At 43.1% G+C, this 26,769-nt stretch overlaps 1 protein-coding gene across 1 annotated transcript; it reads right to left on the minus strand.

Annotated features, from left to right (window-relative positions):
- Positions 1–4,929: 4,929 nt before the first annotated feature.
- LOC123188631 (pyruvate kinase isozyme A, chloroplastic) lies at positions 4,930–13,993 on the minus strand. Its single transcript, XM_044600821.1, has 6 exons — positions 13,395–13,993; positions 10,040–10,130; positions 9,776–9,969; positions 9,371–9,492; positions 5,586–6,064; positions 4,930–5,517 (listed from the first exon to the last, which is right to left on the minus strand). Exons 1-6 carry the CDS (start codon positions 13,917–13,919, stop codon positions 5,216–5,218), a joined length of 1,713 nt encoding a protein of 570 aa, XP_044456756.1. The 5' UTR covers positions 13,920–13,993; the 3' UTR covers positions 4,930–5,215.
- Between the last annotated feature and the right edge of the window lie 12,776 nt (positions 13,994–26,769).

The following is a 26,769-nucleotide window of genomic DNA, read 5'->3' on the forward strand; positions in this document are numbered from 1 at the left end:
CTCCTCCTGGCGCGCCTATAGGGGCCGGCCGGCCTCCTCCCCTTGCTCCTTTATATACGGGGGCAGGGGGGCACCCCTAGACACACAAGTTGATCTTCTTGATCGTTCCTTAGCCGTGTGCGGTGCCCCCCTCCACCATATTCCACCTCGGTCATATTGTAGCGGTGCTTAGGCGAAGCCCTGCGACGGTAGAACATCAAGACCGTCACCACACCGTCGTGCTGACGGAACTCCTCCCCGACGCTTTGCTGGATCGGAGCCCGGGGATCGTCATCGAGCTGAACGTGTGCTAGAACTCGGAGGTGTCGTAGTTTCGGTGCTTGATCGGTCGGGCCGTGGAGACGTACGACTACATCAACCAAACGCTTCTGTTGTTGATCTACAAGGGTATGTAGATCACACTCTCCCCTCTCGTTGCTATGCATCACCATGATCTTGCGTGTGCGTAGGAAATTTTTTGAAATTACTACGTTCCCCAACAATATCAACAAGTGTCTGTGAAGTGAGCTGGTGCTGGGGTTGGATAGAACTCTGAAGTTAAGCGTGCTTGGGCTGGAGTAGTGTGAGGATGGGTGACCTTAGTAAAAAATAATAGTGACGTGGTACTAGTGGCGCACCAGTAGTCCGCCATTAGTAGGCAAAACTGGTGCGCCACTAGTAGGCCTTTTTCTAGTAGTGCGTCGATGCACCCTGCCCCCCCCCCCCGCATGAGCACCCATATCACCGGTGTGGTCAGGATGTGGGCAACGTCCCGCACCCACAGCCGGAAAGCGAAAGTCTTGGTGTGCCTTCTCTCTCCAGGGTGCGGCTGTCCAGACGGTCGGCACAGCCGAAATCTCCGGAGGCCTCGTCCGCCCCCTCCAGCTACCAGAATTGCATCGGCAGGTTCACCATGACAACATGAATGTGGAGCGGGGGCTTCATGAGCGATGCATGGTCATTCCCGTGCCATGCCCTGATGAAGAATCGGGCGCCATCCACCTTGATGATGTTGTGGCAGACCGCGTTGTCGCGGTGCGCCGGCAGGTCAAAGTACACAAGGAAGCCTCGGGGTGGTGGAGGGGGCGTGCCGAGCTGTGCCTCGATGGCCTTCCCCACTGCAATGGGCTTGGTGGCGTGGACCTGGTCTGTGGCGGAGAGGGAAACCGCGTGCTGGTGCAGAATGTGCTCTTCGTGCTCGAGGGCAGGGGATGTCACCACCATCTTGTTGCTGACCCGAGGGCGCCGTGTCGGATCGCAGTGGAGGAAGCACTACATGGCTGGGCGGAGGGGGGGCGGGAAGCACAGACGTTGATGGACCAGGGCCCTGGGCAGCGCCAGACAGAGAAGGTCACGCGCGGCGCCTCCCGGGACACCGTTCCTTGGATTTTGTGGACACTCGCGACCGAAATGGCCTTGGAGCTCTGTAACATCTCAATTTTCCATTTGGATGTTATACATAGGTCATCATATGCATATCATATTTTCGTTTGCATTTGGTTGTGATCCTAGAAATCTTAAGCAACTCAATGACCCAAGGAGAGAGTTGGAGATTTCATTTATTTTCATATTTGAATTTTCTCAAATTTGAAAAGAGGATCATTTTGATTTTAATAATTTTCTCTCCAAAATATTTCCAATATTAAAATAAATGAGAGGAGATAGAAGGACTTCTCCAAAATAAGAGGGGAATATTGGAGGAAAAATGTTAAAATCAAATAAATATTTTATTTGGAATTTTATTGCTATTTTATTTAAATTAGAAAAATATGCATTTTTCAAAAATTACATTTTTAGGCCAGAAAAATGTTCACCTTATTCTAAATATTTTATTTAGACGACGAAAATTATTTTTGGCATTTTTAGAAAAAAAATATTAGGATTTTTGTTTTCGGCGGAATTTAAAAAAAAAATCCCGCCCGACTGGGCCGAAGGCCCAGCCGAGCAGGCGACCCGCCTGCGCTGCGCCGCTGTGCCGCCGGCGGACTCTAACAGCAGTCCGAGCCGGACTCCTCTCGCCGCCGCCCCTTGCCCAAGTCGCCCCCCCCCCCAAGGTTTAAAAGCCAGACCCCCCCCCCCCGGCCCCTCTTCCCTCACCACCGCCGCCCGCCGCCTCCACAGCAGCAGCAGCAGCCGCAGTCACCGCCGCCGCGCCATCGCCCCACCCCGCCGACCCCGCCACCGGAGCCCCGCCCGCCGGATCTCATCGCCGCGCTGCCGCCAGTCTTGTTCGAAGAACCGGTAAAAACCGTCGTCGTCGCCCGGTTTTTTTTGGTTTTTCATTTTGGATCGGATAGATCGGTTTTTTTCGGTTCCGCTATTTAGCGAATGTTCGCCCGAACGCTTTTGTTCACGAACGCGCTCGTTCGTCTATGATAACGTCGTTCGTTAGTCTTTTCTTTTTATTTTATTTTCGGCCAAGGACCTATCCGCGATTATTTTTATCGTAGATTAGCCCCTGATCTTAAATCCCTCTTAACTTTTTAACCGTTCATCCAAATCCAGTGAAACCAACGCCAAAATCTTCGTCTAGAACCCCTTTTTCCAGTTAACCAACTTGAACATGATTTTGACAATTTAAAATTTGGTATCAAGCAGATTTGATTTTGAACTTCTTTTGATCATGGTTTGAGTTTCGTAGCTTCGATTTTATTGGTTCTTTTTTCAAATCGAAGCACTTCAGTTGAACTTTCCGTTTGGACTTTCTCATCTGAGTTTTACCCTTGCATCTATGCCTGAGTGCTTATGTATGCTATTGTTTGTTTGCGATAGAATTTCCGGAGTGCGGAGCGTGCTACTACGAGTCTCTAGGGTTTGCAGATCGTCAGCAAGGCAAGTAACACTTTGATCATATTTTTTATACCCAGTTTTTATGCATTTGTTTCAATCCTCAAACACTGCATGGTTAGGATTCATAACATGTGGGTATTGGGAAGTAGTTGATGAGGTAGAACACATTGTCCTTTATTTAAACCCTGGGAGTTCTACATTATGCTTATACTACTATGCTATGCTCGTAGACGTGGTTTGGTTTGAGAGATTCATGACAGTTGTGAGAATTATTATGAACTAAGGGTTTATATAAGGTGGCTACTTTAACACACATCTGGGTGGATTGTTTGTGGGCACTTGGGGAATCCATTGTTGTCCAAGGAGATCACAGGGAATCCGTGTGATCATCATATGGTTCGCCACCCAGGCTCAAAGGGATCATAAGATCATTCATGCTAGAAACTTCCGTGTGCAGCCACAAGCCATTATGGGCTCTGGCATAGTTGAGTAAGTTGTGGGAATCCTTTCCATGATGGGCTAGCAGATGTAGGGGATTGTAGGTGTACCGGCCTATCTATCGGTTAAGGGGACCTCTTCGGAAAGACTGTGTCTCGGTCATCCATTTCTCAAACACCATGTAGTGCGAGAAATACAACGAAGGAGATCGAGTCTTGTGGGGAAAAATGCGCAAACCTCTGCAGAGTGTATAAACTAATCATGGTTAGCCGGTTATGGACATCTTGAGTATCTGGTTCTTGGATTATTGATGTGATCTCAACACTCTTAATTTATTTTGTTGGGTTGATAATTACTATTTAATTGGGATTGAGATGGGGTTTCCATTCTCAATGTTTATCAACCAACTTCGTAGTTAAATAAAATTTATTTCTTTGTTGTAGAAAAAACTGACTTTTTGCAAAAACATTAACTTTAGAGCCTCCACCAGCCATATATGCATGTAGTGTTAGCATTTACCTTGTTCATTGCTTTACAATATTTTTTGCCGGCATATTCCATGCGCTGACCCGTTTCGGGCTGCAACGTAATATGTTGCAGACTTTTCAGACGAAGAGTAAGATGCGCTAGGTCGTTGTCGTGCACTCAGCTATGTCGTTGGAGTTGATGGACTCACTTTACCTTCGAAGCCTTCCGCTGTTATCTTATTTAGATGGCGTTAAGCCATATTATTATAATAAGTTCTCTTTTGAGACATTCGATGTAATAAGTGTGTGATTACACTATGTTATAAATCCTTTAAGTACTGTGTGTGTCAGCATTATCGTTTCAGGGATGACACTTATGCATAGAGATTTGACCGTATGAGATCGGACCGTTACAAGCTCGCAGATGATGCAGCGGAGAGGATCTCTGCAGTCTACACGGCGATGAAGCTTGCTAAGGCACCAGAAGCACTTCCCTTGAAGCGGCTTAAGAAAGCCTTGTGCCCGCGTGAGGCATTAACCTCACCGCGACGGTCTGAATGCGGCAGCCTACGGTGCTGCCCAGCGTCCACAGGACTGGCGACAACCCTCATGGCTTTGCGGGATGAGACCTCGACCCATCCATCCTCGTAGTCCGAACGGGAAAGGCCAGCAACGGGGAAGGTGCGACAACCAAGGATTTAAGACGTGGCTACCAAAGGGGGGGGGGGGGCGGGGGCAAGATCCGTCGGGGTTAGTTGAACCCCAACGCCATGCTGGAGGACCCGTGCCGCCGCAGGATCCACGGCGTCGAGGCTGGATCTGACCCGGCGACCGTTGACGCAAGCGAGCCTGGGGGGAGGAGGGGCAGGGGCGTCGATGGACCACGCACTGCCAACGGACCGCCGTGTAGAAGGGTGGGTGCGGCCAGGGCCGTCACCATGGGGCTCGAGAGGGAACTGGCAGGCCACAACGGCCGGATCTGTGGCCGGAGTGGCCAACAGCGCGGGGTTGGGAGGCTCGGCCGAAGGTTTACTTCTAGTTTCCCCTAACAAGGATATTTGACTGTATAAATTCTAACGCGATACTACCGGTGGACTGGTCGAGCAGATGAGCCGTGGAAGGATTAGCAGCGCTAGCTCGTCCCAATCGCTCTAAAATTCAACCTTCCCCAAGCATGAGCTCCGCCAGTGATATTTCTGCTATTGATAAGCGAAAGGCTCAAGGAACTAAGGTTGGTGTCTCACTTCACGGCGTGTTACAGAGGGAAAATATCACTTTACATGTACCATTTTTTCTTTTACATGTACCACTTGATACAAGCAAACCAAACAAATAATACAAAAGCATAGATCAAGCGATTCCCATACTAATCCTAGATAATACGCAGTACATGAGTTCATCAGGCTAGGAACTGCAGCACATTATTATTGTCGCGGTTGAGTTCTCAGGTCCGTCTAAATACAAGAACATACGAATAAATTGCAAACGCTACAGCAGTGTCTCGTTTTGGCCAGAACAGCACAGCTAGGGATTCATGCCTCTTATGGTACGTTCATCACCTGGATGGACTGCAGCATGTCGGAGAGGGCGATCACCAGGTCACCGGACTTGATCATGCCTCTCGCCTTGAGCAGGGAGAAAGTACGGTTCAGGTTGCTCTCCATGTCATCGGAGAAAGTGAGGCGGAAGGGGATGAGGCCCCATTGGAGGTTCAGTCGTCTCCTCACGGACGTCGAGTTCGTGAAGGCGAAGATTGGGCAGTCAGGGCGGCACCGTGAAAGCAGGGAGGCCATATGGCCACCCTTCGTGTAGACGAAAACGGCATCCACTTCCAACTTGTTAGCTGCAAGTCAAATTGGTTAGATATTATAGACCAAGTAAGTGAAAGGGCCAATTGACAGCAATATTTACCCATTTTAGCAGCAGAAATGCAGATCTCTTCTGATATTTTGTCAGAGAAAGAAGACGAAACGTCCTCAAGTTCTAGTGGCTCATGGTGCTTCTCCTCCCTCCACCATCTTTCAATCCTTAAGCTAACACTACTGAGGACAATGAGTGCCTTATCTGGATATCTACCCATTGCTGACTCGCCAGAAAGCATCAGAGCATCCGCACGTTGGTGGACTGCTTCAGAAACATCAGCAACTTCGGCCCTGGTGGGTATAGGATACTCGATCATCGATTCGAGAAGCTGGGAAGCAACAATGACTGGCTTGTTTAGCTGCCTGCACAGTTTAACTATCTTTTGTTGTATTGAAGGGACCTGCTCCAAGGGAATTTGTGCCCCTAAGTCCCCTCTGGCTACCATGGCACCATCTGATGCACGGATGATCTCCTCCAAGTTTGTCAAAGAGTCAATGCTCTCGATCTTTGCAATGACCGCTATATCACTGATCATAGACAACGAAATAATAATGATCAGGATGGAACAATTTGAGTCAATGTTTCAGAAACACAGCATGTGGCTCGTTTCTATTCATAATGCATAATCTATGCTGGCCTTTTCAGAAAATAAGGCGCATAGATCAAATTCAGAAAGACTACAAAATACCAACAGAGTGACAGCTATTTTCTTTTGCCATTCAGCTTCATGCAATTCTTTACCATGCCCATCCATTTAGCCACAAACAAAATACACACGGAATGAGTAGAAGTTACGAATTAAGGGGTTCAAATTTAAACAAAGATTCATGCAGCCCCAACAGTATGGTACATGAGAAACCTAGCTAATCTTCAAAAAAATCTCACACTCTAGCTAATCTTCACATTTGAAAGCTCAAATATTCCTGTAGGCATGGTTCGCTTAATTGTCCTCTGGAATTAATAATGAAAAAGTGGACAAAGCTAGCCATACACAGCTGGTTCCCGAATTTGGTGAAAGGGGCCGAGCTGCAGCAAGTTATAGCTGACTGCACCATTCAGATGATCCATTTGGATGTACCGTAAGTCTGCAACTGCGACATAACATTATTTGTAATTCCTTCTCTGTTTTTGTGAAAAGGTGATCAAAGGTCGCTGATTTGCCCTATTATCTCTAGTAACTACCAAGAATCAGTGCGTTCATTGGTTCATTCTGGTTGTTTAGGCCATAAAAGGTATGTTTTGTGTATTAATATACTAACAGAGGTCAAATAAAATAGTTTTCTTTCATTTGACAACAACGTAGGCTAGCTGGGTTGGTTGCTGGGCCAGACCTTAGGCTACGGCCTGTTTGTTGGGCGACCTGGGTTCGTTTCCTCCCCGGCACAATCCTTTTTTTGCTTCATGCAAAGGCCGCATTCTCCCATGATTCGGTTAAACCGCTCGGTTTTACTCCTGGTTTACCCCAAAAACCGGCCGATTCGCCTGTTTCGCTCCGGTCCGATGGCAGGGCGGTCCACACGGTGCTTAAGAAACCGTGAGTGCCACCGGTTCCAGTTTTTTCCGGTTCGACCGCCGGTCCGGTCCGATTTTTAAAACTATACCTGGGGGTATAAGAGTTGCTAAAGCTCTAGAAATAGTAGTCATGCATATTGTATTGTCAAGTATGCAGACCATTGAGAAAATAAAATTCAACTCTAACTAATTAACTAAATATCTGTGTTACCATCATGGATTGAAAAACATGAAGATCCTTATGTGCTAAATCTCTTGAAACAAAAGACAGTGAATTATTTATATAGGAATGAGGTGCCTGTATATTGCAGCGGAATACAGGTTTGCTACATCTACAGCATATCGCATGCAACTGCCGGCGTAGTGGCAATGGGCATGCTTCGTCAGTGGCATTACTTGCAGACACACTCATCTTTGCAAGCGACACTCACAAGCAATCTTAGCATTACCCAAGGAGGCTCTTACTGGAGAAAAGATGTGATCAACCTTACTCATTTGGTCTTGAGCCTGCTTCTGGTTCCATCAAGCCCTGTCTCCGCCACTACAACATGTCTGATCTATTAACCGGCCTTCAGACACTGGAGTCTAGGCATAGCTGCTTCCATTACCCTCTTCACAACACGGGGGCAGATCAAAGAGACGATTGGAGAGTGGAGAATATCATTGAGATGCATGATATAAATCAAGTTATCCAGTAGCAGGGTGAGGATGTAGTGTGGATCAGCGATGAGGGCAGCACACAATGACAGAGCCATTGCTGCTGAGATTGGAGCAGAAGCACCAGGGTAGAAGGGGGCCTCTGACCAGTAAGAACAGATGATGATGCGGGGAGGAAAACTGGATCTCACACTCATTTAAATTACGGCGATATAATAAACACTGTTTATTTTTGCAAAATTAATAAACACTATTACACTTGAGGATTACAATCTAAGAGGTCAAGATATGTGCGCACATGGGTATGAGTCATGGCGAGATAATAGGGCAGTCGAGGAACCAACTTTAGCTTACTCCCTCCATTTCATACTTTAAGAAGTATTTGCAACCAGTGTGAACTGAAGATTAAGGTGAGCCAAAAGCAAGAGAGTATTGAGTAGAAAAACTTATGTAGCCTTGCACCGAGGTTATTGCATTAGTGAATTATTTTCCAATATGCAGCGATGAATGGATGTATTTCAGCTTTCCTAGGAGACTTGGATGGCTGGCAACTCTCCGTCGCTCTAGCGGTGGATGGAGGAAGAAAAGTAACATAGGGGTAGTGTAGGAAGATGTGACTTGATTCCAGCTTTGTTACCAGCATACGCCTTATAAAGTAAGAAAAGAAATTATACGCCCTAAAATATGAAATGGAGAGAGTTAAGGACGGCAATCTTGTCCGGTAACCTGCGCACATGTTCCGAGTTTTCTCCCCGCAGGCATCCTCGTGGGTGCAAAGTAACGCCCAATAAGTGGTCAAGAGCATATGTAACCTGTGCTGGGTCCACCCGTTTACAAAACTAAACCCTGTCTAATTCAATGGAATCAATTGTTGTACGTGGACCTTCTTTGGGACTGAGATAGCATCGTCGTCTGAACTTGGTAGCTCCATGTGCTACTGACCGATGGGCGTCAGGCACATGAGCATACCCATGGGTGTCGGGCAATAGCCGGTGACGGGTATGTGCAAGGTTGTGTGCCTGTCATGAGTGGTCCTCATGGGCGCGAAAATGTGTGGCAGGGACGGCATGGGTGACCCTTAAACGGACCCGTCACGCCTGATTGACATCCATAGAGGAAATACAAAAATCGATATGCGAACAGCAGTGGAGGAGAACTAGAAAGGGTTATAGCCGTTTTTTTTTCTCAAACACGCAAGACAGCTGTGTAACATTTCATTAGGAAGAAATATGTACAACTGAGGGAGAAAACTCACTCAATCCAACATGCCTGACCCACCCTCGGAACACAACCCTTGAAAGAAAAGAAAAAGTTGCCTTGCCTCACACAAAAAGGGTCAGTGCTGTTATGACCGAGTCTCTTTTCTTTTGGGCGGGGTGGGGGGAAGGGGGTCTGTTAGTGATATTGTACATGGGATGTTGGGAGCTGTAGGACCAAAAAACATGATACTTGTCTGCGCGACTGACATGTGCACCTTGTACAGCTCAGGCATTAGTTTGCATGTGCGTATGTTAGCTGAGCTCAGATCTCCATGACAATATTATTTCATCCAATGGATGTGTAAAGTGATGCCACAGCTCCATGGACAGAAGGATGGGAAAGAACGCATCAGACGGCATTAAACAATTCTTTTCAACTAGTTAAGAACTTGAGAGAAATATTACCTGCCACGACTCCTTGCTGCTATGTAGCTCTTTAGATGGTTAATAACCTCAGCTGACTTAACAAATGAAACTGCAATAAAATCTACACCTACAGCAATTCCAAAGTCTATGTCGAGCCAATCCTGCAAAAGGCGTCACAAGAAAAAGGGGATTATTATCGATAACTACCAAATCCCTTTTTCAGCAAAAAACAAACCACCCAGGTAGCAATCTAAGAAACAGATGACAGACTATTCCAGGAAATTCTTCAGTGTTACAATGCAGTGATATTTATGGAGTAAATAGGACATTTCCAATTGAAAAGATTTCATGATTCAGACAACAAAAGGAAATGCTGACAATCCAAGGTGTTCACACAGAATACTACAGATTCATAGCAACAGCTTATCACGATAGTAAAGTCACCTTAGATGTAATTGTCGGAAGCATGGCATTCTTCGCGCGGACAACACTGCCATCCCGCCAAAATGTAAGATTGGCACGTGGCAACAGCAAACCAGGATCTGTGCAACGGCACTTCACATCCGGTCCTAGTTTCTCAACGACCTCAAACCGAGCCATTCCACCATCCACAAGAAGATCATCACCAACTCTCACATCTTCGTAGGAATCAGAAATACAATTAAGCAGCGACAAAAACTATAGAGGGTAATGAAGAGGTATACTAACCTTCAGCGAAGCCTTCGTAGTTCACATGAACAGTTAGTTCTGGGAGAGGTGCCTCAAAAGATCTAACACTGAATGTCCAGATTTCTCCATCCTGTGAAATCCACCAAAATAGAGTGTGACCAAACTTATAATGGTACTAAGGCAATTCTCTGAAAAAGATAGCAAATAAAATTCCTAGTGATGACCACAGAAACACTTGCACCCAAGGCTCAAATCAGAAATTGCACAGTAAACGATATAGCTGAGCATATCAGGGATTCTCATTAAATATGAGTATAGATGAGTTGGGTTAGGTAGTTGGCTACTCTTCAATCTTACGTCCAGCTCTTGTTATATGATGTTTTCACAAAGAGGATGTCAGAATCTCATTTTTCAGAGTAGTGCATCAATTACCTATAGTTGTTGATTAAACTTTAGTCTGAATTTTTTACAGATTATATTCATAACATGTAGTATGAAATAGACCGTATCATGCCACCACTAGTTACCATCAAATTTTCAACTGTTATATATGGAAAACTAGTAGATAACCCACGCGTTGCCGCGGGATGGTAGGCTGAAAACATGGATAATTAGATTAATGACATGAATAATTGTGAGAATTAATTTTGATGTGATGTGATGGCAATGATTTGGCAGCCATGCATGATTTGTTGATGTGAAAGGGTTGCATGCATGGGGAAAATAGTTTGGGATGGTAGATTAAAGACGTGGAGGACATGCATGGTTTGTTCATGTGGAGGCTCTGCATGCTTAGAATAGATAGTGGGTTGCAGCTATTTAAGAACAGAAGATAAGATTAAATTTGAAAAGTAACCCAGCTTTCATAAAAGGCTGCATTAGCTTGAACATGCATATCTTTAATTTTTATTATGATTACACTAGTCTTTTCTTGGAAGGGGAGCCTTGGCGCAGTGGTAAAGCTGCTGCCTTGTGACCATGAGGTCATGGGTTCAAGTCCTGGAAACAGCCTCTTACAGAAATGTAGGGAAAGGCTGCGTACTATAGACCCAAAGTGGTCGGACCCTTCCCTGGACCCTGCGCAAGCGGGAGCTACATGCACCAGGTTGCCCTTTTTTTTTTTTTACACTAGTCTTTTCTTGATCGTAGAACTTGGCGACTGCATGCCAAAATGCGTTTCTCCTTTGAGTTACTCGATTTTATTGAATTTTTCTTACCATTGTATTTCCATTGACAAAGGTGATCCGCAAAGTTCAGACTCCACTAATCACGAAGATTTTGCTAAGCCTGCCTATAAAGAGGGGAAAAGATTCAAGAAATTTGTGGGTTTTAAGTATACAAGTTTTTTCTGGTTTTCGCCTGGTTTTCCCTAATGAACTGGGCAACTCTATTCTTACAATCAATTGCCCTAACCTTTCAAGGATTCTCCGAAAATATATATATATATATATATATATATATATATATATATATATATATATATATATATATATATACATGTTTTCAAAACACGGTCTCAAGCACTATTAACTTCCAAGTATTTAAAGAAGCAATAACAACATCTTAGAAGAAAAGAAAACTCATGCCCAAATCCTATTGATAAGTTAACCAAAGACAACATGCCCAACCGTGTCACATATCAGTCATGTTGGGTCATTGGGAGTTCAACCCAAATGGCCAAAAAGTGACTACAGATTAGATTTTAAAAAATCATACTAAATTCCTAACAACTAAATCTGTTACAACCAATCCACTGAAGTCACTCAAATCAGAATACCTTTTTTGTTTCGAGAGCTGCTAAAAGCAAGACCTGAAGGATGCTTCATACGATTATTCAAGTGTTGGACCCTAGACCATGACATACCTTCAGAAGCTCATTGCTCATCACTTCTTAACTTCTTAGCTATCTAGAATCTAGAATTTTTTCATGTAACTACCCAGTACCAAACATATGACAAAGATACGCAAAAACAAATATCTGAAACGAGATAATTGCTATAATATCCCTTGTTTCAGCTATTTTACTGGCCCCTGCATTCAAGAAATTAAATTAGAAATGCTACCAGCATTTTAAAAACGGGATACCTCTACTATTAAAGGGAAGTTGGTGTTTGTAGGTCATTAATTTTTGTTTCGTCCTCCCTCGTTCGGTTGGGCCTTGCCCACGCTCCAAAAGCAAAACAAAGCCACCGAAAAGACCGCGTCTACTTGGGACTTCGCCTGTATATTTCAGCGAAAAACTTGGTGGCCGGCTGGCCGCGTACACTTGGGCTTTGAAAAAAACAGCTTGCAGCGAACAGGAATTTTATGCCCACGCGAGCGGCTTGGCCATACGGAGATGGGATTCAAACACGTGACTTGCGGTTTAGTTCTATCTGTTGTAACCAACTCAGCCAAATAGGCCGGTGGAAGCATACAAGTTATCCTTTCTTTTCAATCAACGGGCGCAAAGCTTCCCCCCTAGATTTTCCTCGGTTGTCCATCTCGCACATGAAACAGGAACACAAGAGTCTAGCTCACGTACACCAGTACGGCTGGGCTATCTCCTAATCCTTCTGTTCGAATTAACCACAAGTCATAGTCCAGGTCAGACCCGAAACAATCACTGTATAGATATTACCTAGCTACCTTTTGCTGCTTTATATATCTATACATGTAACTCTACGTGTAATCAATCAGATCAAAGAAAGGCAAGCTTCTGAGGCAACCAAATCGATGTACGTGTCATGTGCGCTGCGTGTGTGTTAAGCCAGCCTTCAATACTTCCCTTTCTTTCCAGGGTTTGTATTAAAAATGCAACACCCTGTTCTGACCATATTGCCCTATGTATCATCATTCGATAAACCGAGAAATGCTTCTTCTCTCTGATTCAAGTAGAAATACAAATGGAAAAATTCGAAGGGTATTCAGAAAACATAAATCTCGTCAACAATACTTTGTCTACCCACTTCTCTTTCAGGAATATATTTATGCATTTGCCCACCATTATGGATTAAATGGTTCTGAACCTGTGGAAATAGTTGTTAGTTGTAATAACAAGAAATTTAGTTCACTACTTGTGAAACGTTTAATTATTCAAAAAGTAGGAATCGATCAAGGTAGCTCGTACGTGTGCACAGCTGTACCGGCGTACCTCAGCCGAGTCCCTAATGTGTTCGATAAGAACTCCTCGAATTTTTCTATTATGTTAGTTGGAGGATGGAGAATTTTCGCTCGATCTCACCGGACACGAACGACACTCCACTACCCAATTCCTCAGCCAAACCAACCCTGATTCATGACAGCTGGTGTTTGCTCCGTAGCGAAGCACATATTGTCTGATGTGCATGAGAATTCGTAAGGAAAATGAAAAGGGAAGAGCAGCTGCCGAGCCAAAACCCAGCGCAAACCTCACCTCTGCCTTGGCCGCTGGCGCGCCGCCGAGGTCCCCCATGTGGATCTCGCTCCCCTCGGTGTCCATCATGACGGCAACAGCATACCCCTTCTCCTCGTTGAGCCTCCGCACGGAGCTGATGACCTTCTGGTGCCACTCGCGGTCCCCGTGGCACATGTTGAGACGCGCGACGTTCATCCCCCCCACGGCCAGCGCCTCCAGCTCCGAGGGGCCGCAGGTGGCGGGGCCCACGGTGCAGACGAGCTTGGTGCGGCGCGTACTCCGGGACCCGTTCTCCCGCAGCTCGGCCTCCGTGGCCACGTCAATGTCGATGGGCGCTGCCGCAGCGGGCTCGGCCACCAGGAGGCCGTTTGGGTTGGGGAAGGCGGCGAGGTCAGGGTGGGCTGAGCTACAGGACGTGACCAGGCGCTGAGGCCGGCGGGAGGGCAGCAGGCGGAGGTGGGCGGCGCCGGCCGGCGAGAGGGTGGACGTTGGGGCGACGGACTTGGGCGCCGCGAGGTGGAGGAGGGAGTGCGCGGCGGGCATAGCGGCGTCGGCGGTGGAGATGCGCGCTTGCGGAGAGTAGTGAGTAAGGGGTTTTGGCTCTCGGTGGGGGGTTGTGGGGGGGGGGGGGGGGGCGGAGATTGCGAGGATGATGCTTTGGGGAGATGCCGCCGGTTCGGTTGGAGGTGGAAAGAAGTCCACATACCACCTTAGTAGGGCTGCAAACGAGTCGAGCTCGAGCGAATTGGAATTGGCTCAGCTCAAATCATATGAAAATTCGAGCGAGCTCAAATTAAGTGAAGCTTATAATCGAGCTGTAGAACATAACTCGTGCTCAGCTTGTAACGATCTTGAGTTGATCTTGAGCTAATTTCGAGCTAAATGAGATGGTAAAAATTATAAATCTATAATTGAAAAACAAAAAAATTAAGGTGAATATGCTCGGAACCTTTGCCAAAAATATAGGATATTTAACACATAGTCGACCACATGCCATAATTAGGCCTAAATCTTCTCTGGACTTAATTAAGTTTCCATATTCGTTGGTAAATAAAATGAAGATAAAATATGGACAACATATATGGTAATAAATCATCTTATTTTCATTTAATATATGGCATGATCATTTGACATAATGATATTGTATCGAGCTATCGAGCTAAAATCGAGCGAGCCAACATTGGCTCAAGATCGGGTCGTTTCTCGATCGAGCTACATAAAGTGTTCAAACTCGACTTATTTCTTTTCGAGTCGATCTCGAGTCGAGTCAAAAAACGAGTCGATCTCGAGCGGCTCACGAGCCTCGAGCTTTTCTTGCAGCCCTACCCCTGAGCTGTCAGATTTCGAGCAGATCAACCCCCCCACTCACCCACACACACAGCTGCAAGAACCGGCTTCTTAATTCTCTGGACTGACAAATACCAGGCAAATCACCCCGTGAGCCCAGTTTGGTGGGTTTAATCCCCGGTTTTGCGTATGTGGCGGATTTTTTGCTAGATAGGGTCGACCGAGGTGCCTCTTTTGCGCTGGAATCGGCTCTAGGAGGTTCTGTTTCGCGTGGGAAGAATAAATCCCCCCCTTTGGAGCTGAGCTGCTAAGTGTCAACTTTACTAGTATATTCAATTTGACTGAACTTTTTCTATTGTAGATTATAGCAAATTTTGTGTAAATCTGAAAGTGATCACTTGGCACAATGCAGAAGAGCACTGTTAAAACAGACAAATGTATATGACCACTTGTCCAAATTTTCAATATGTGATTATATGTCCGAAACTGACAACATGAACACTGTAAAAACAGAGGAAGACACTGAAGATGCCAAAAACAGAGCCAGTTTCATGAAAATCAACAGTTGAAATTGTAGTAACCCAGCACAGGAAATCAACAATACTAAAACACAAAAATATGCACCAGGATTTGACCATAACATATTGTTCTTCCATTCAAATAGCTCTAGAATAAAGTTTAACATCACCAAAAGCCCATAATGCAGCAGTTCTGCACAATCATTCATCATCCATCATAACTAAGTTTTACATGACCAAAAGCACATCATTTAAGATGATGTTTTGCATAACAAAAGCTCAAGCTTATCACTGATGCTACACTTCACCAATGATGCATATGCAAACTATCCCCTCCTTCTTGTTAGAAGCCACTCGAACCTCTCATCACCATAAGCTGGAACTTTTGATGAAGATGAGCTTGGCTGAGAGTTTGAAGCCCTTGGTGCCCTAAATGGCCTTGGTACTGTTGGAGCTATTGGAGCCCTTGTAGCTGTTGGTGCCCTTGGAGCTGGTGGAGCACTTGAAGTTGTTGGTGCCCTTGGAGCTGGTCGTGAACTCTGTGTTGGCTGGGTTGTGTGTGGTTGTGAACTGATTGCTTGCTGAGAGCATGGTCCTTCTTGCTGGTTGTTTTTTCCCTTTTTGCTAGCTTTCATGCTTGTCCTTTCTGGTTGGTCCTACATAACAACAACAATGCAATGGTCTTTTGAGTGAATATGTCCATAGTGCAACATGAAAATATGGAAAGGTATTTATCATTATAAAAAATGGGATGGGTCCTAGAATTACGACAAGACCGTTGAGACCATCCGACACATTTATCATTATAAAAATGGGATGGGTCCTAGAATTATGACAAGACCGTCGAGACCGTCTGACACATTTATCATTATTAAAATGGGATGGGTCCTAGCATTACGGCAAGACCGTCGAGACCATCCGACAACGTCTCCGACACATTTATCATTATAAAAATGGGATGGGTCCTAGAATTATGACAAGACCGTCGAGACCATCCGACAACATCTCCGACACATTTATCAATATTAAAATGGAATGGTTCCTACCATTAAAATGGAATGGGGCCTAGATAGAAAATTACCTGAGCCATGCCTGCAGCTTGTGTCCTTTTCCTGCTTCTCTTAGCTGCCTTTACATAGCTGTTGTCCTAAGGGTTTTCTGAATGCTTCCTCTTGTTGTGTTGTGTACTGATACGTCTCCAACGTATCTATAATTTTTGATTGCTCCATGCTATATTATCTACTGTTTTGGGCAATATTGGGCTTTATTATCCACTTTTATATTATTTTTGGGACTAACCTATTAACCGGAGGCCTAGCCCAGATTTGTTGTTTTATGCCTATTTCAGTGTTTTGAAGAAAAGGAATATCAGACAGAGTCGAAACGGAACGAAATCAACTGGAGAAGTTATTTTTGGAAGGAAACACACATGATAGACTTGGACCCCACGTCAGAAGATACGGGAGCTGCCCACGAGGGTGGGGGGCGTGCCCACCCTCCTGGGGCGCGCCCCCTGCCTCGTGGGGCCCCCGTGGCTCCCCTGACGTACCTCCTGCACCCATATATACCTACGTGACCTAAAACTTCCAGAACACAAGATAGATCGGGAGTTCTGCCGCCAGAAGCCTCCGTAGCCACCAAAAATCAATCGGGACCCTGTTCCGGCACCCTATCGGAGGAGGAAATCCCTCTTTGATGGCCATCTTCATCATCCTGGTGCTCTCCATGACAAGGAGGGAGTAGTTCTCCCTCGGGGCTGAGGGTATGTACCAGTAGCTATGTGTTTGATCTCTCTCTCTCGTGTTCTTGAGGTGATATGATCTTGATGTATCGCGAGCTTTGCTATTATATTTGGATCCTATGATGTTTCTTCCCCCCTCTACTCTCTTGTAATGAATTGAGTTTCCCCTTTGAAGTAATCTTACCGGATTGAGTCTTTAAAGACTTGAGAACACTTGATCTATGTCTTGCCGTGGATATCTATGGTGACAATGGGATACCACGTGGCACTTGATGTATGTTAAGGTGACCAACTTGCGGGATTCGTGACATTGGGAACCTATGCATAGGGGTTGGCACACGTTTTCATCGTGATTCTCCGGTAGAACTATGGGGCACTCTTTGAGGTCCTTTGTGTTAGTTGAATAGATGAATCTGAGATTGTGTGATGCATATCGTATAATCATACCCACGGATACTTGAGGTGACATTGGAGTATCTAGGTGACATTAGGGTTTTGGTTGATTTGTGTCTTAAGGTGTTATTCTAGTACGAACTCTAGGGCTATTTGTGACACCTATAGGAATAGCCCACCGGATTGATTGAAAAGAATAACTTTGAGGTGGTTTCGTACCCTACCATAATCTCTTCGTTCGTTCTCCACTATTAGTGACTTTGGAGTGACTCTTTGTTGCATGTTGAGGGATAGTTATGTGATCCAATTATGTTAGCATTGTTGAGGGAACTTGCACTAGCGAAAGTATGAACCCTAGGCCTTATTTTCACACATTGCAATACCGTTTACGCTCACTTTTATCATTCGCTACCTTGCAGTTTTTATTATTTCAGATTACAAAAACTATTATCTACCATCCATATACCACTTGTATCATCATCTCTTCACCGAACTAGTGCACCTATACAATTTACCATTGTATTGGGTGTGTTGGAGACACAAGAGACTCTTTGTTATTTGGTTGCAGGGTTGCTTGAGAGAGACCATCTTCATCCTACGCCTCCTACGGATTGATAAACCTTAGGTCATCCACTTGAGGGAAATTTGCTACTGTCCTACAAACCTCTGCACTTGGAGGCCCAACAACGTCTACAAGAAGGTTGTGTAGTAGACATCAAGCTCTTTTCTGGCGCCGTTGCCGGGGAGGTTAGCGCTTGAAGGTATATCTTTAGATCTTGCAATCGAGTCTTTTAGTTTCTTGTTTTATCACTAGTTTAGTTTATAAAATAAAACTATAAAAAATGGAATTAAGTTTGTCTCATATGCTTCACCTTTTTAATATCTTTCGTGAGTATGATGGAAAGGATAATTGTACTCAAGTGCTAGAAGAAGAAATCTATAAAATGTTTGGCACTAAATATTTGAATGATGAGCATGATTGCAATGTTGGTAGCATGAACTCCTTGAATATCCATGATGCTAATGATATGCAAAGCCACAAGCTTGGGGAAGCTATGTTCGATGAAGATGATATTTTTTGTCCTTCAAGTTTTGATGAGCAAATTTATTATGATGAAAGCATGCCTCCTATCTATGATGATTATTTGATGTCATGTATTCTTTAAAGAATAATGATAACCATGAAACTTGTCATCTTGATCTTAATTTTTAATCACATGATAGTTATCTTGTTGAGTTTGCTCCCACTATTGTTCATGAGAAGAATTTTGCTTATGTGGAGAGTAGTAAATTTTCTATGCTTGTAGATCATGAAAAGAATGCTTTAGGTGCTGGTTATATTGTTGAATTCATTCATGATGCTATTGAAAATTATTATGAGGGAGGAACATATGCTTGTAGGAATTGCAATAATATCAAGTTTCCTCTCTATGTGCTTAAAGCTTTGAAGTTATGCTTGTTTTACCCTCCTATGCTAGTTGATTATTGTTCCCATAAGTTGTTTGCTCACAAAATCCCTATGCATAGGAAGTGGGTTAGACTTAAATGTGCTAGTCATATTCTTCATGATGCTCTATTTATGTTTCAATTCTTATCCTTTATGTGAGCATCATTAAAATCATCATGCTTATCTAGGGGCATTAAACGATAGCGCTTGTTGGGAGGCAACCCAATTTTATTTTAGTTCCTTGCTTTTTGTTCCTGTTTAGTAATAAATAATTTATATAGCCTCTGTTTAGATATGGTTTTATGTGTTTAATTAGTGTTTGTGCCAAGTAGAACCTTTGGGAAGACTTGGGTACTGTCTTGTTGATCATGCTGTAGAAAACAGAAACTTTAGCGCTCACGAGAATTGCTGCCATTTTTATTTGGAGATTGATATTTAGTTAATTATTTTTGCAGATGATTAATAGATAAATTACTCAGGTCCAGAAATTTATTTGAGAATTTTATGAGCTCCAAAAGTATACGTTTGATACAGATTACTACAGACTGTTCTGTTCTTGACAGATTCTGTTTTTCATGTGTTGTTTACTTATTTTGATGAATTTATGGCTAGTAAAATAGTTTATAAAGCATAGAGAAGTTGGAATACAGTAGATTTAACACCATTATAAATAAAGAATAAGTTCATTACAGTACCTTGAAGTCGTGATTTATTTTCTTATACTAACGGAGCTCACGAGTTTTCTACTTTAAGTTTTGTGTTGTGAAGTTTTCAAGTTTTGGGTAAAGATTCGATGGGCTATGGAATAAGGAGTGGCAAGAGCCTAAGCTTGGGGATGCCCAAGGCACCCCAGGTAATATTCAAGGACAACCAAGAGCCTAAGCTTGGGGATGCCCCGGAAGGCATCCCCTCTTTCGTCTTCGTTCATCGGTAACTTTACTTGGAGCTATATTTTTATTCGCCACATGATATGTGTTTTGCTTGGAGCGTCAATTTATTTTGTTAGTATTTGCTTGCTGTTATTTAGAACAATGTTTTGAATCTTTTATTTCAATAAAAATGGCATTGATAGCCTTTACTATGCCTATTTTAGAAGTATACATGTTGCTGTTTGAAAACAGAAAGTTTACCGCTGTTGCAATAATTCCCTAGAAAAGTCAGAATGTGATAAAATGTTGAAACCTTTTGCATATGAAGCTCTAACAAATTTACTACAGTGGGAATTTTCTTTCATAATTTTTGGAGCTAGGGAAGTATAGATGTTGCAGCATTCTTTACAGACTATCCTGTTTAGGCAGATTGCTGTTATATTTGCATTGTTTGCATATGTTTGTTTCTTTAATGATTCTATTTGAGGATAGGACTATTAAATATGCAGAGACATTTAGTATTCAATGTTGAATAATAATTTTAGTGATTTTCTACAGTAGAGTATGATAAGGTTTTGCAATGGTTTATACTAACTTATCTCACGAGTCCTTATTGAGTTTTGTGTGGATAAAGCTTTTGAGATTTAGGGAGACCGTGATATGAGAGGAATTAAGGAGACACAAAAGCTCAATCTTGAGGATGCCCAAGGCATCCCAAGATAATATTTTAATAAGTCTCAAGCATCTAAGCTTGGGGATGCCCCGGTTGGCATCCCACCTTTCTTCTTCAACAACTATCGGTTAGTATCGGTTGATCCTAAGTTTTTGCTTCTTCACATGATGTTTGCTATTCTTAGATGTCATTTTATTCTGATTTGCTTTCTGTTTGAATAGAATACCAAGATCTTAAATTATTAAATGTTAGAGAGTCTTCACATAGTTGCATAATTATTCGACTACTCATTGATCTTCACTTATATCTTTCGGAGTAGTTTGTCATTTGCTCTAGTGCTTCATTTATATCTTTTAGAGCATGGTGGTAGTTTTATTTTGAAGAAATAGATGAACTCTCATGCGTCACTTAGATTATTTTGAGAGTCTTAAATAGCATGGTAATTTGCTTAAAATCCTAATATGCTAGGTATTCAAGAATAACAAATTTCTCTTATGAGTGTGTTGAATACTATGAGAAGTTTGATACTTGATAATTGTTTTGATATATGGAGATGGTGATATTAGAGTCATGCTAGTTGAGTAGTTGTGAATTTGAGAGATACTTGTGTTGAAGTTTGTGATTCCCGTAGCATGCACGTATGGTGAACCGTTATGTAACGAAGTCGGAGCATGATTTATTTATTGATTGTCTTCCTTATGAGTGGCGGTCGGGGATGAGCGATGGTCTTTTCCTACCAATCTATCCTCCTAGGAGCATGCACATAGTACTTTGTTTCGATAACTAACTTTGTTTCGATAACTAATAGATTTTTGCAATAAGTATGTGAGTTCTTTATGACTAATGTTGAGTACATGGATTATACACACTCTCACTCTTCCACCATTGCTAGCCTCTCTAGTACTGCGCACCTTTCACCGGTACCATAAACCCACCATATACCTTCCTCAAAACAGCCACCATACCTACCTATTATGGCATTTCCATAGCCATTCCGAGATATATTGCCATGCAACTTTCCACCATCTAGTTCATCATGACACATCCATCATTGTCATATTGCTTAGCATGATCATGTAGTTGACATCGTATTTGTGGCAAAGCCACCGTTCATAATTCTTTCATACATGTCACTCATGCATCATTACACATCTCGGTACACCGCCGGAGGCAGTCATATAGAGTCATATCTTGTTCTAGTATCGAGTTGTAATCATTGAGTTGTAAAAAAATAGAAGTGTGATGATCATCATTCAATAGAGCATTGTCCCCCCCCCCAAAAAAAGAAAGGCCAAATAAAAAAAGAAAGGCCAAATAAAAAAGGAAAGGCCAAAAAAAGGGACAATGCTACTATCCTATGCTGTCACTTTCATATACTAGTGGGAATCTTTCATTATAGAACTTAGCTTGTATATTCCAATGATGGGCTTCCTCAAAATGCCCTAGGTCTTCGTGAGCAAGCAAGTTGGATGCACACCCACTAGTTTCTTTTGTTGAGCTTTCATACATTTATAGCTCTAGTGCATCCGTTGCATGGCAATCCCTACTCACTCACATTGATATCTATTGATGGGCATCTCCATAACCCGTTGATACACCTAGTTGATGTGAGACCATCTTCTCCTTTTTGTCTTCTCCACAACCACCATTCTATTCCACCTATAGTACTATGTCCATGACTCACGCTCATGTATTGCGTGAAGATTGAAAAAGTTTGAGAACATCAAAAGTATGAAACAATTGCTTGGCTCGTCATCGGGGTTGTGCATGATTTAAATATGTTGTGTGGTGAAGATGGAGCATAGCCAGACTATATGATTTTGTAGGGATAACTTCCTTTGGCCATGTTATTTTGAGAAGACATGATTGCTTTGTTAGTATGCTTGAAGTATTATTATTTTTATGTCAATATGAACTTTTGTCTTGAATCTTTCGGATCTGAATATTCATATCACAAGTGAGAAGAATTACATTGAAATTATGCCAACTAGCATTCCACATCAAAAATTATCTTGTTATCATTTACCTACTCGAGGACGAGCAGGAATTAAGCTTGGGGGTGCTTGATACGTCTCCAACGTATCTATAATTTTTGATTGCTCCATGCTATATTATCTATTGTTTTGGGAAATATTGGGCTTTATTATCCACTTTTATATTATTTTTGGGACTAACCTATTAACCAGAGGCCTAGCCCAGATTTGTTGTTTTATGCCTATTTCAGTGTTTTGAAGAAAAGGAATATCAGACGGAGTCGAAACGGAACGAAATCAACTAGAGAAGTTATTTTTGGAAGGAAACACACCTGATAGACTTGGACCCCACGTCAGAAGATACGGGAGCTGCCCATGAGGGTGGGGGCGTGCCCACCCCCCTGGGGCGCGCCCCCCTGCCTCGTGGGGCCCTCGTGGCTCCCCTGACGTACCTCCTGCACCCATATATACCTACGTGACCTAAAACTTCCAGAACGCAAGATAGATCGGGAGTTCCGCCGCCAGAAGCCTCCGTAGCCATCAAAATTCAATCGGGACCCTGTTCCGGCACCCTGCCGGAGGGGGAAATCCCTCTCCGGTGGCCATCTTCATCATCCCGGTGCTCTCCATGACGAGGAGGGAGTAGTTCTCCCTCGGGGCTGAGGGTATGTACCAGTAGCTATGTGTTTGATCTCTCTCTCTCTCTCTCGTGTTCTTGAGGTGATACGATCTTGATGTATCGCAGATTTGCTATTATATTTGGATCCTATGATGTTTCTTCCCCCCTCTACTCTCTTGTAATGAATTGAGTTTCCCCTTTGAAGTAATCTTATCGGATTGAGTCTTTAAAAACTTGAGAACACTTGATGTATGTCTTGCCGTGGATATCTGTGGTGACAATGGGTTACCACGTGCCACTTGATGTATGTTAAGGTGACCAACTTGTGGGTTTCGTGACATAGGGAACCTATGCATAGGGGTTGGCACACGTTTTCGTCGTGATTCTCTGGTAGAACTATGGGGCACTCTTTGAGGTCCTTTGTGTTGGTTGAATAGATGAATCTGAGATTGTGTGATGCATATCGTATAATCATACCCACGGATACTTGAGGTGACATTGGAGTATCTAGGTGACATTAGGGTTTTGGTTGATTTGTGTCTTAAGGTGTTATTCTAGTACGAACTCTAGGGCTGTTTGTGACACCTATAGGAATAGCCCACCGGATTGATTGGAAAGAATAACTTTGAGGTGGTTTCGTACCCTACCATAATCTCTTCGTTTGTTCTCCGCTATTAGTGACTTTGGAGTGACTCTTTGTTGCATGTTGAGGGATAGTTATGTGATCCAATTATGTTAGTATTGTTGAGGGAACTTGCACTAGCGAAAGTATGAACCCTAGGCCTTATTTTCACACATTGCAATACCGTTTACGCTCACTTTTATCATTCGCTACCTTGCTGTTTTTATTATTTCAGATTACAAAAACTATTATCTACCATCCATATACCACTTGTATCACCATCTCTTCGCCGAACTAGTGCACCTATACAATTTACCATTGTATTGGGTGTCTTGGGGACACAAGAGACTCTTTGTTATTTGGTTGCAGGGTTGCTTGAGAGAGACCATCTTCATCCTACGCCTCCTACGGATTGATAAACCTTAGGTCATCCACTTGAGGGAAATTTGCTACTGTCCTACAAACCTCTGTACTTGGAGGCCCAACAATGTCTACAAGAAGAAGGTTGTGTAGTAGACATCATGTACTACCACATACTGAACATCTCATCTTGACTCCTTTCCTTGAAATTTGCTGCTTTTGGGCTTCTCTTGCTCCTCTCTAGTTCTTTCAGTCTTCTTCCTCCCAGGTTTATTATTAACCCTGATAGGAGGATGTGGTCTAGGGTTGTCAGAAATAAGCCAATTCTCTTTGCCCTCCACTGGTTGCAGCACATGGTCATATATTTTGTTGTATGTGTTGATGGAGTAACAATCTGCTATGAAATCATCAAGTTTCAAACCACATGTGTATATTGAACTGATTGCATGAGCACAAGGCAGTCCAGAGAGCTCCCAATATCTGCAAGAACATGTCCATTTCTCCAGATCAACTGTGAACCTTCTATACTCACCCTCTTGCACTTCAAACCCATCTTTGCCATTCCATAACACTCTGCATCTTCCTGGTCTCTTTATGTTGAGCTGCAGCTTCTTGAACACATTAGGGCATATAGTTCCACTCCACTTTGCAGGCTTTGCTCTGTTCTCTTGAATTCTAGCCATAACCTTCTTTCTTATGATCTCATGACTAGTAATTACAAGATAAAATCTTGCTCTCATGATGGAATTGTTGAAGGACTCACACATATTGTTTTCTAAAGAATCACAATATGAGCCAAGTTTGAAAAAAGCCCTGCTCCAATGTTCAGGATTGGTTTTCATTATATCTTTTGCCCCTTCTTCTGTTTTTTGAGCAAGCTTTGCTCTATGATAGTAGAATCATGTTCTGTCAGAAGCTTTTGCACATGCCCAAAATATTTTCTGATATATCTTCTCCCTGTGTTTCTTTCTCCAATTTGCATAGATGTGCCTAGCGCACATTCTATGTTCTGCTTCTGGACAAATCTCATTCACTACTCTTATGAGACCCTTCTGCTGATCAGAGATGAAAACCCAGCCCTCACCATTGTTGTTTATCTGAATGTCCTTCTAAAGAAATGATAGAAACCAGTGCCAGATGTCATAGCTCTCAACCTCAACAGTTGCCCATGCAATTGGGTACATCTGGTTGTTGGCATCTCTCCCAATTGTAGATAATATTTGTCCATGTACTGCACCTTTCAAGAAACAACCATGTAACCCAACAACTCTCCTACATCCAGCCATAAACCCCTTCTTGCATCCATCTAGACAAACATACATCCTTTTAAACACATTTTGCTCATGCTCCTCAGGATCCAATGTAACTGCAACAGTACTACCAGGATTACTCCTAACTAAGATAAGGTGGTAGTCAAATACTCTAGAATATTCACCCTTAGTTGAATCTATGAGTTTGTCCATCACAAGCTTCTTTGCCCTCTTGCATTTGGATATGCTAACATCAGCTAGCAAATCTTCTAGTACAGATTCCTGCATCTTCTTCACCCTCCATGTTGGATTGTCTTTGATCTGTCTGAAATACTTCTTTGCAATGATAGTACTGGTCACAAGTTTATTATCTCTCCTAGGCACACATGTATGGACATTGTTGTACCTTTGCACCACCAACCAGTCATACTTGCTATTAATAGACCCATAAATGATCCATTGGCAGCCAGTCCAGCTGCACTTGGCACTTACTCTTTTTTTCTCATCCTTGGGAAATAACAAGTGATGGAAACTCTTCAGTCCATATTTCACTAGCGCATTTTTGAATTGCCTGCTGTCAGTAAAAGCCTGGCCAACTTCAAATTTTGGTGCATCTGTACTATCATCATACACTTTATGAGTGGTCTTTCTCCTTCTAACATCATTGACCTCTCCATCACTAGCCTCATCATAGGAAAGATCATCATCACTTTCAAAGTAAGGGGTATCATCTGCATCATCATCCAACTTACATGTTTCTGGTACAATGAAATCCTCAGTTACATTGCAAGCTTGTGCTTCTTCCTCCCCTAACATTTTTTTCTCTTTTTCTCCTTGAATTCTTTGGCATCTTTTATGTGCTCAAGGATTTCTTCATCTTCAGCAGAACTGTTGCTCTCTGCAGGAGGCACAACATAGTCACTATCACTGTCAGAGCCATCTGAAGTATGCATCTATTCATTTACAACACTTTTTCCTCTATCAGACAATGACCTTGCAGATCTGAAAACAGGCATTTTGGCCCTGAATTGTACCTCATCTGCATTTCTTCTCTCTGCCTGCACCTCCTCTGCATGCCCTAACTCTATATGAACTTGCTCCGAAAATTCAAACTGCCAATCATTGCTTTCAGGACTTTCACCAGGAGGAATGAATGCATATATGTCAATAAGACCAGCATCAGTCACATGCTTAGCCATCATCTCCACTGAAATCTGATCATTTAGTACAAGCAAAGCATTTGCCATATCACCACCTGGATATTTCCAATGCAGTGTAGTCTTTTCTAGAGCTTTATTAGAGCATAGAACATAATCCGCAAGGTTCTTCTTCAGCTCAGATACTGACAACTTTGCAAATTCAATTGTGAACAACGCAGATTTTCCTCCCACATAAGTCCAATCATTCCCATCATGCCCAAAGTCACCTCTGTAGTGAAATCTAACAGTAAGGTAGTCCAGTGGATCCATGGCTATATCCTAAAAAAATGATAGAAAATTAACAATCATAAGTCAGTGAATCGTCAGTTCAATGTACTGAACTTTTCTAAAAAACTGTCTATTTCCTTAGATCAAGAAAACCCTAGATCATCTAATCATATAAGAGCATATGCACACTGATTTGAACTCCAGAATGCCCTTA

The sequence above is a fragment of the Triticum aestivum genome, chromosome 2A (genome assembly GCF_018294505.1).
Source record: "Triticum aestivum cultivar Chinese Spring chromosome 2A, IWGSC CS RefSeq v2.1, whole genome shotgun sequence".
Taxonomy (NCBI): domain Eukaryota; kingdom Viridiplantae; phylum Streptophyta; class Magnoliopsida; order Poales; family Poaceae; genus Triticum; species Triticum aestivum.

What these genes read in the sequence shown, in the direction of transcription:
- LOC123188631 (XM_044600821.1), bottom strand. Translation starts at nt 13,919, where the DNA reads ATGCCCGCCGCGCACTCCCTCCTCCACCTCGCGGCGCCCAAGTCCGTC. An exon ending in CGCCAGCGGCCAAGGCAGAG is followed by an intron (nt 10,131 to 13,394) that starts GTGAGGTTTGCG and finishes TGGATTTCACAG; the next exon opens with GATGGAGAAATCTGGACATT. An exon ending in CATTTCTGCTGCTAAAATGG is followed by an intron (nt 5,518 to 5,585) that starts GTAAATATTGCT and finishes TTTGACTTGCAG; the next exon opens with CTAACAAGTTGGAAGTGGAT.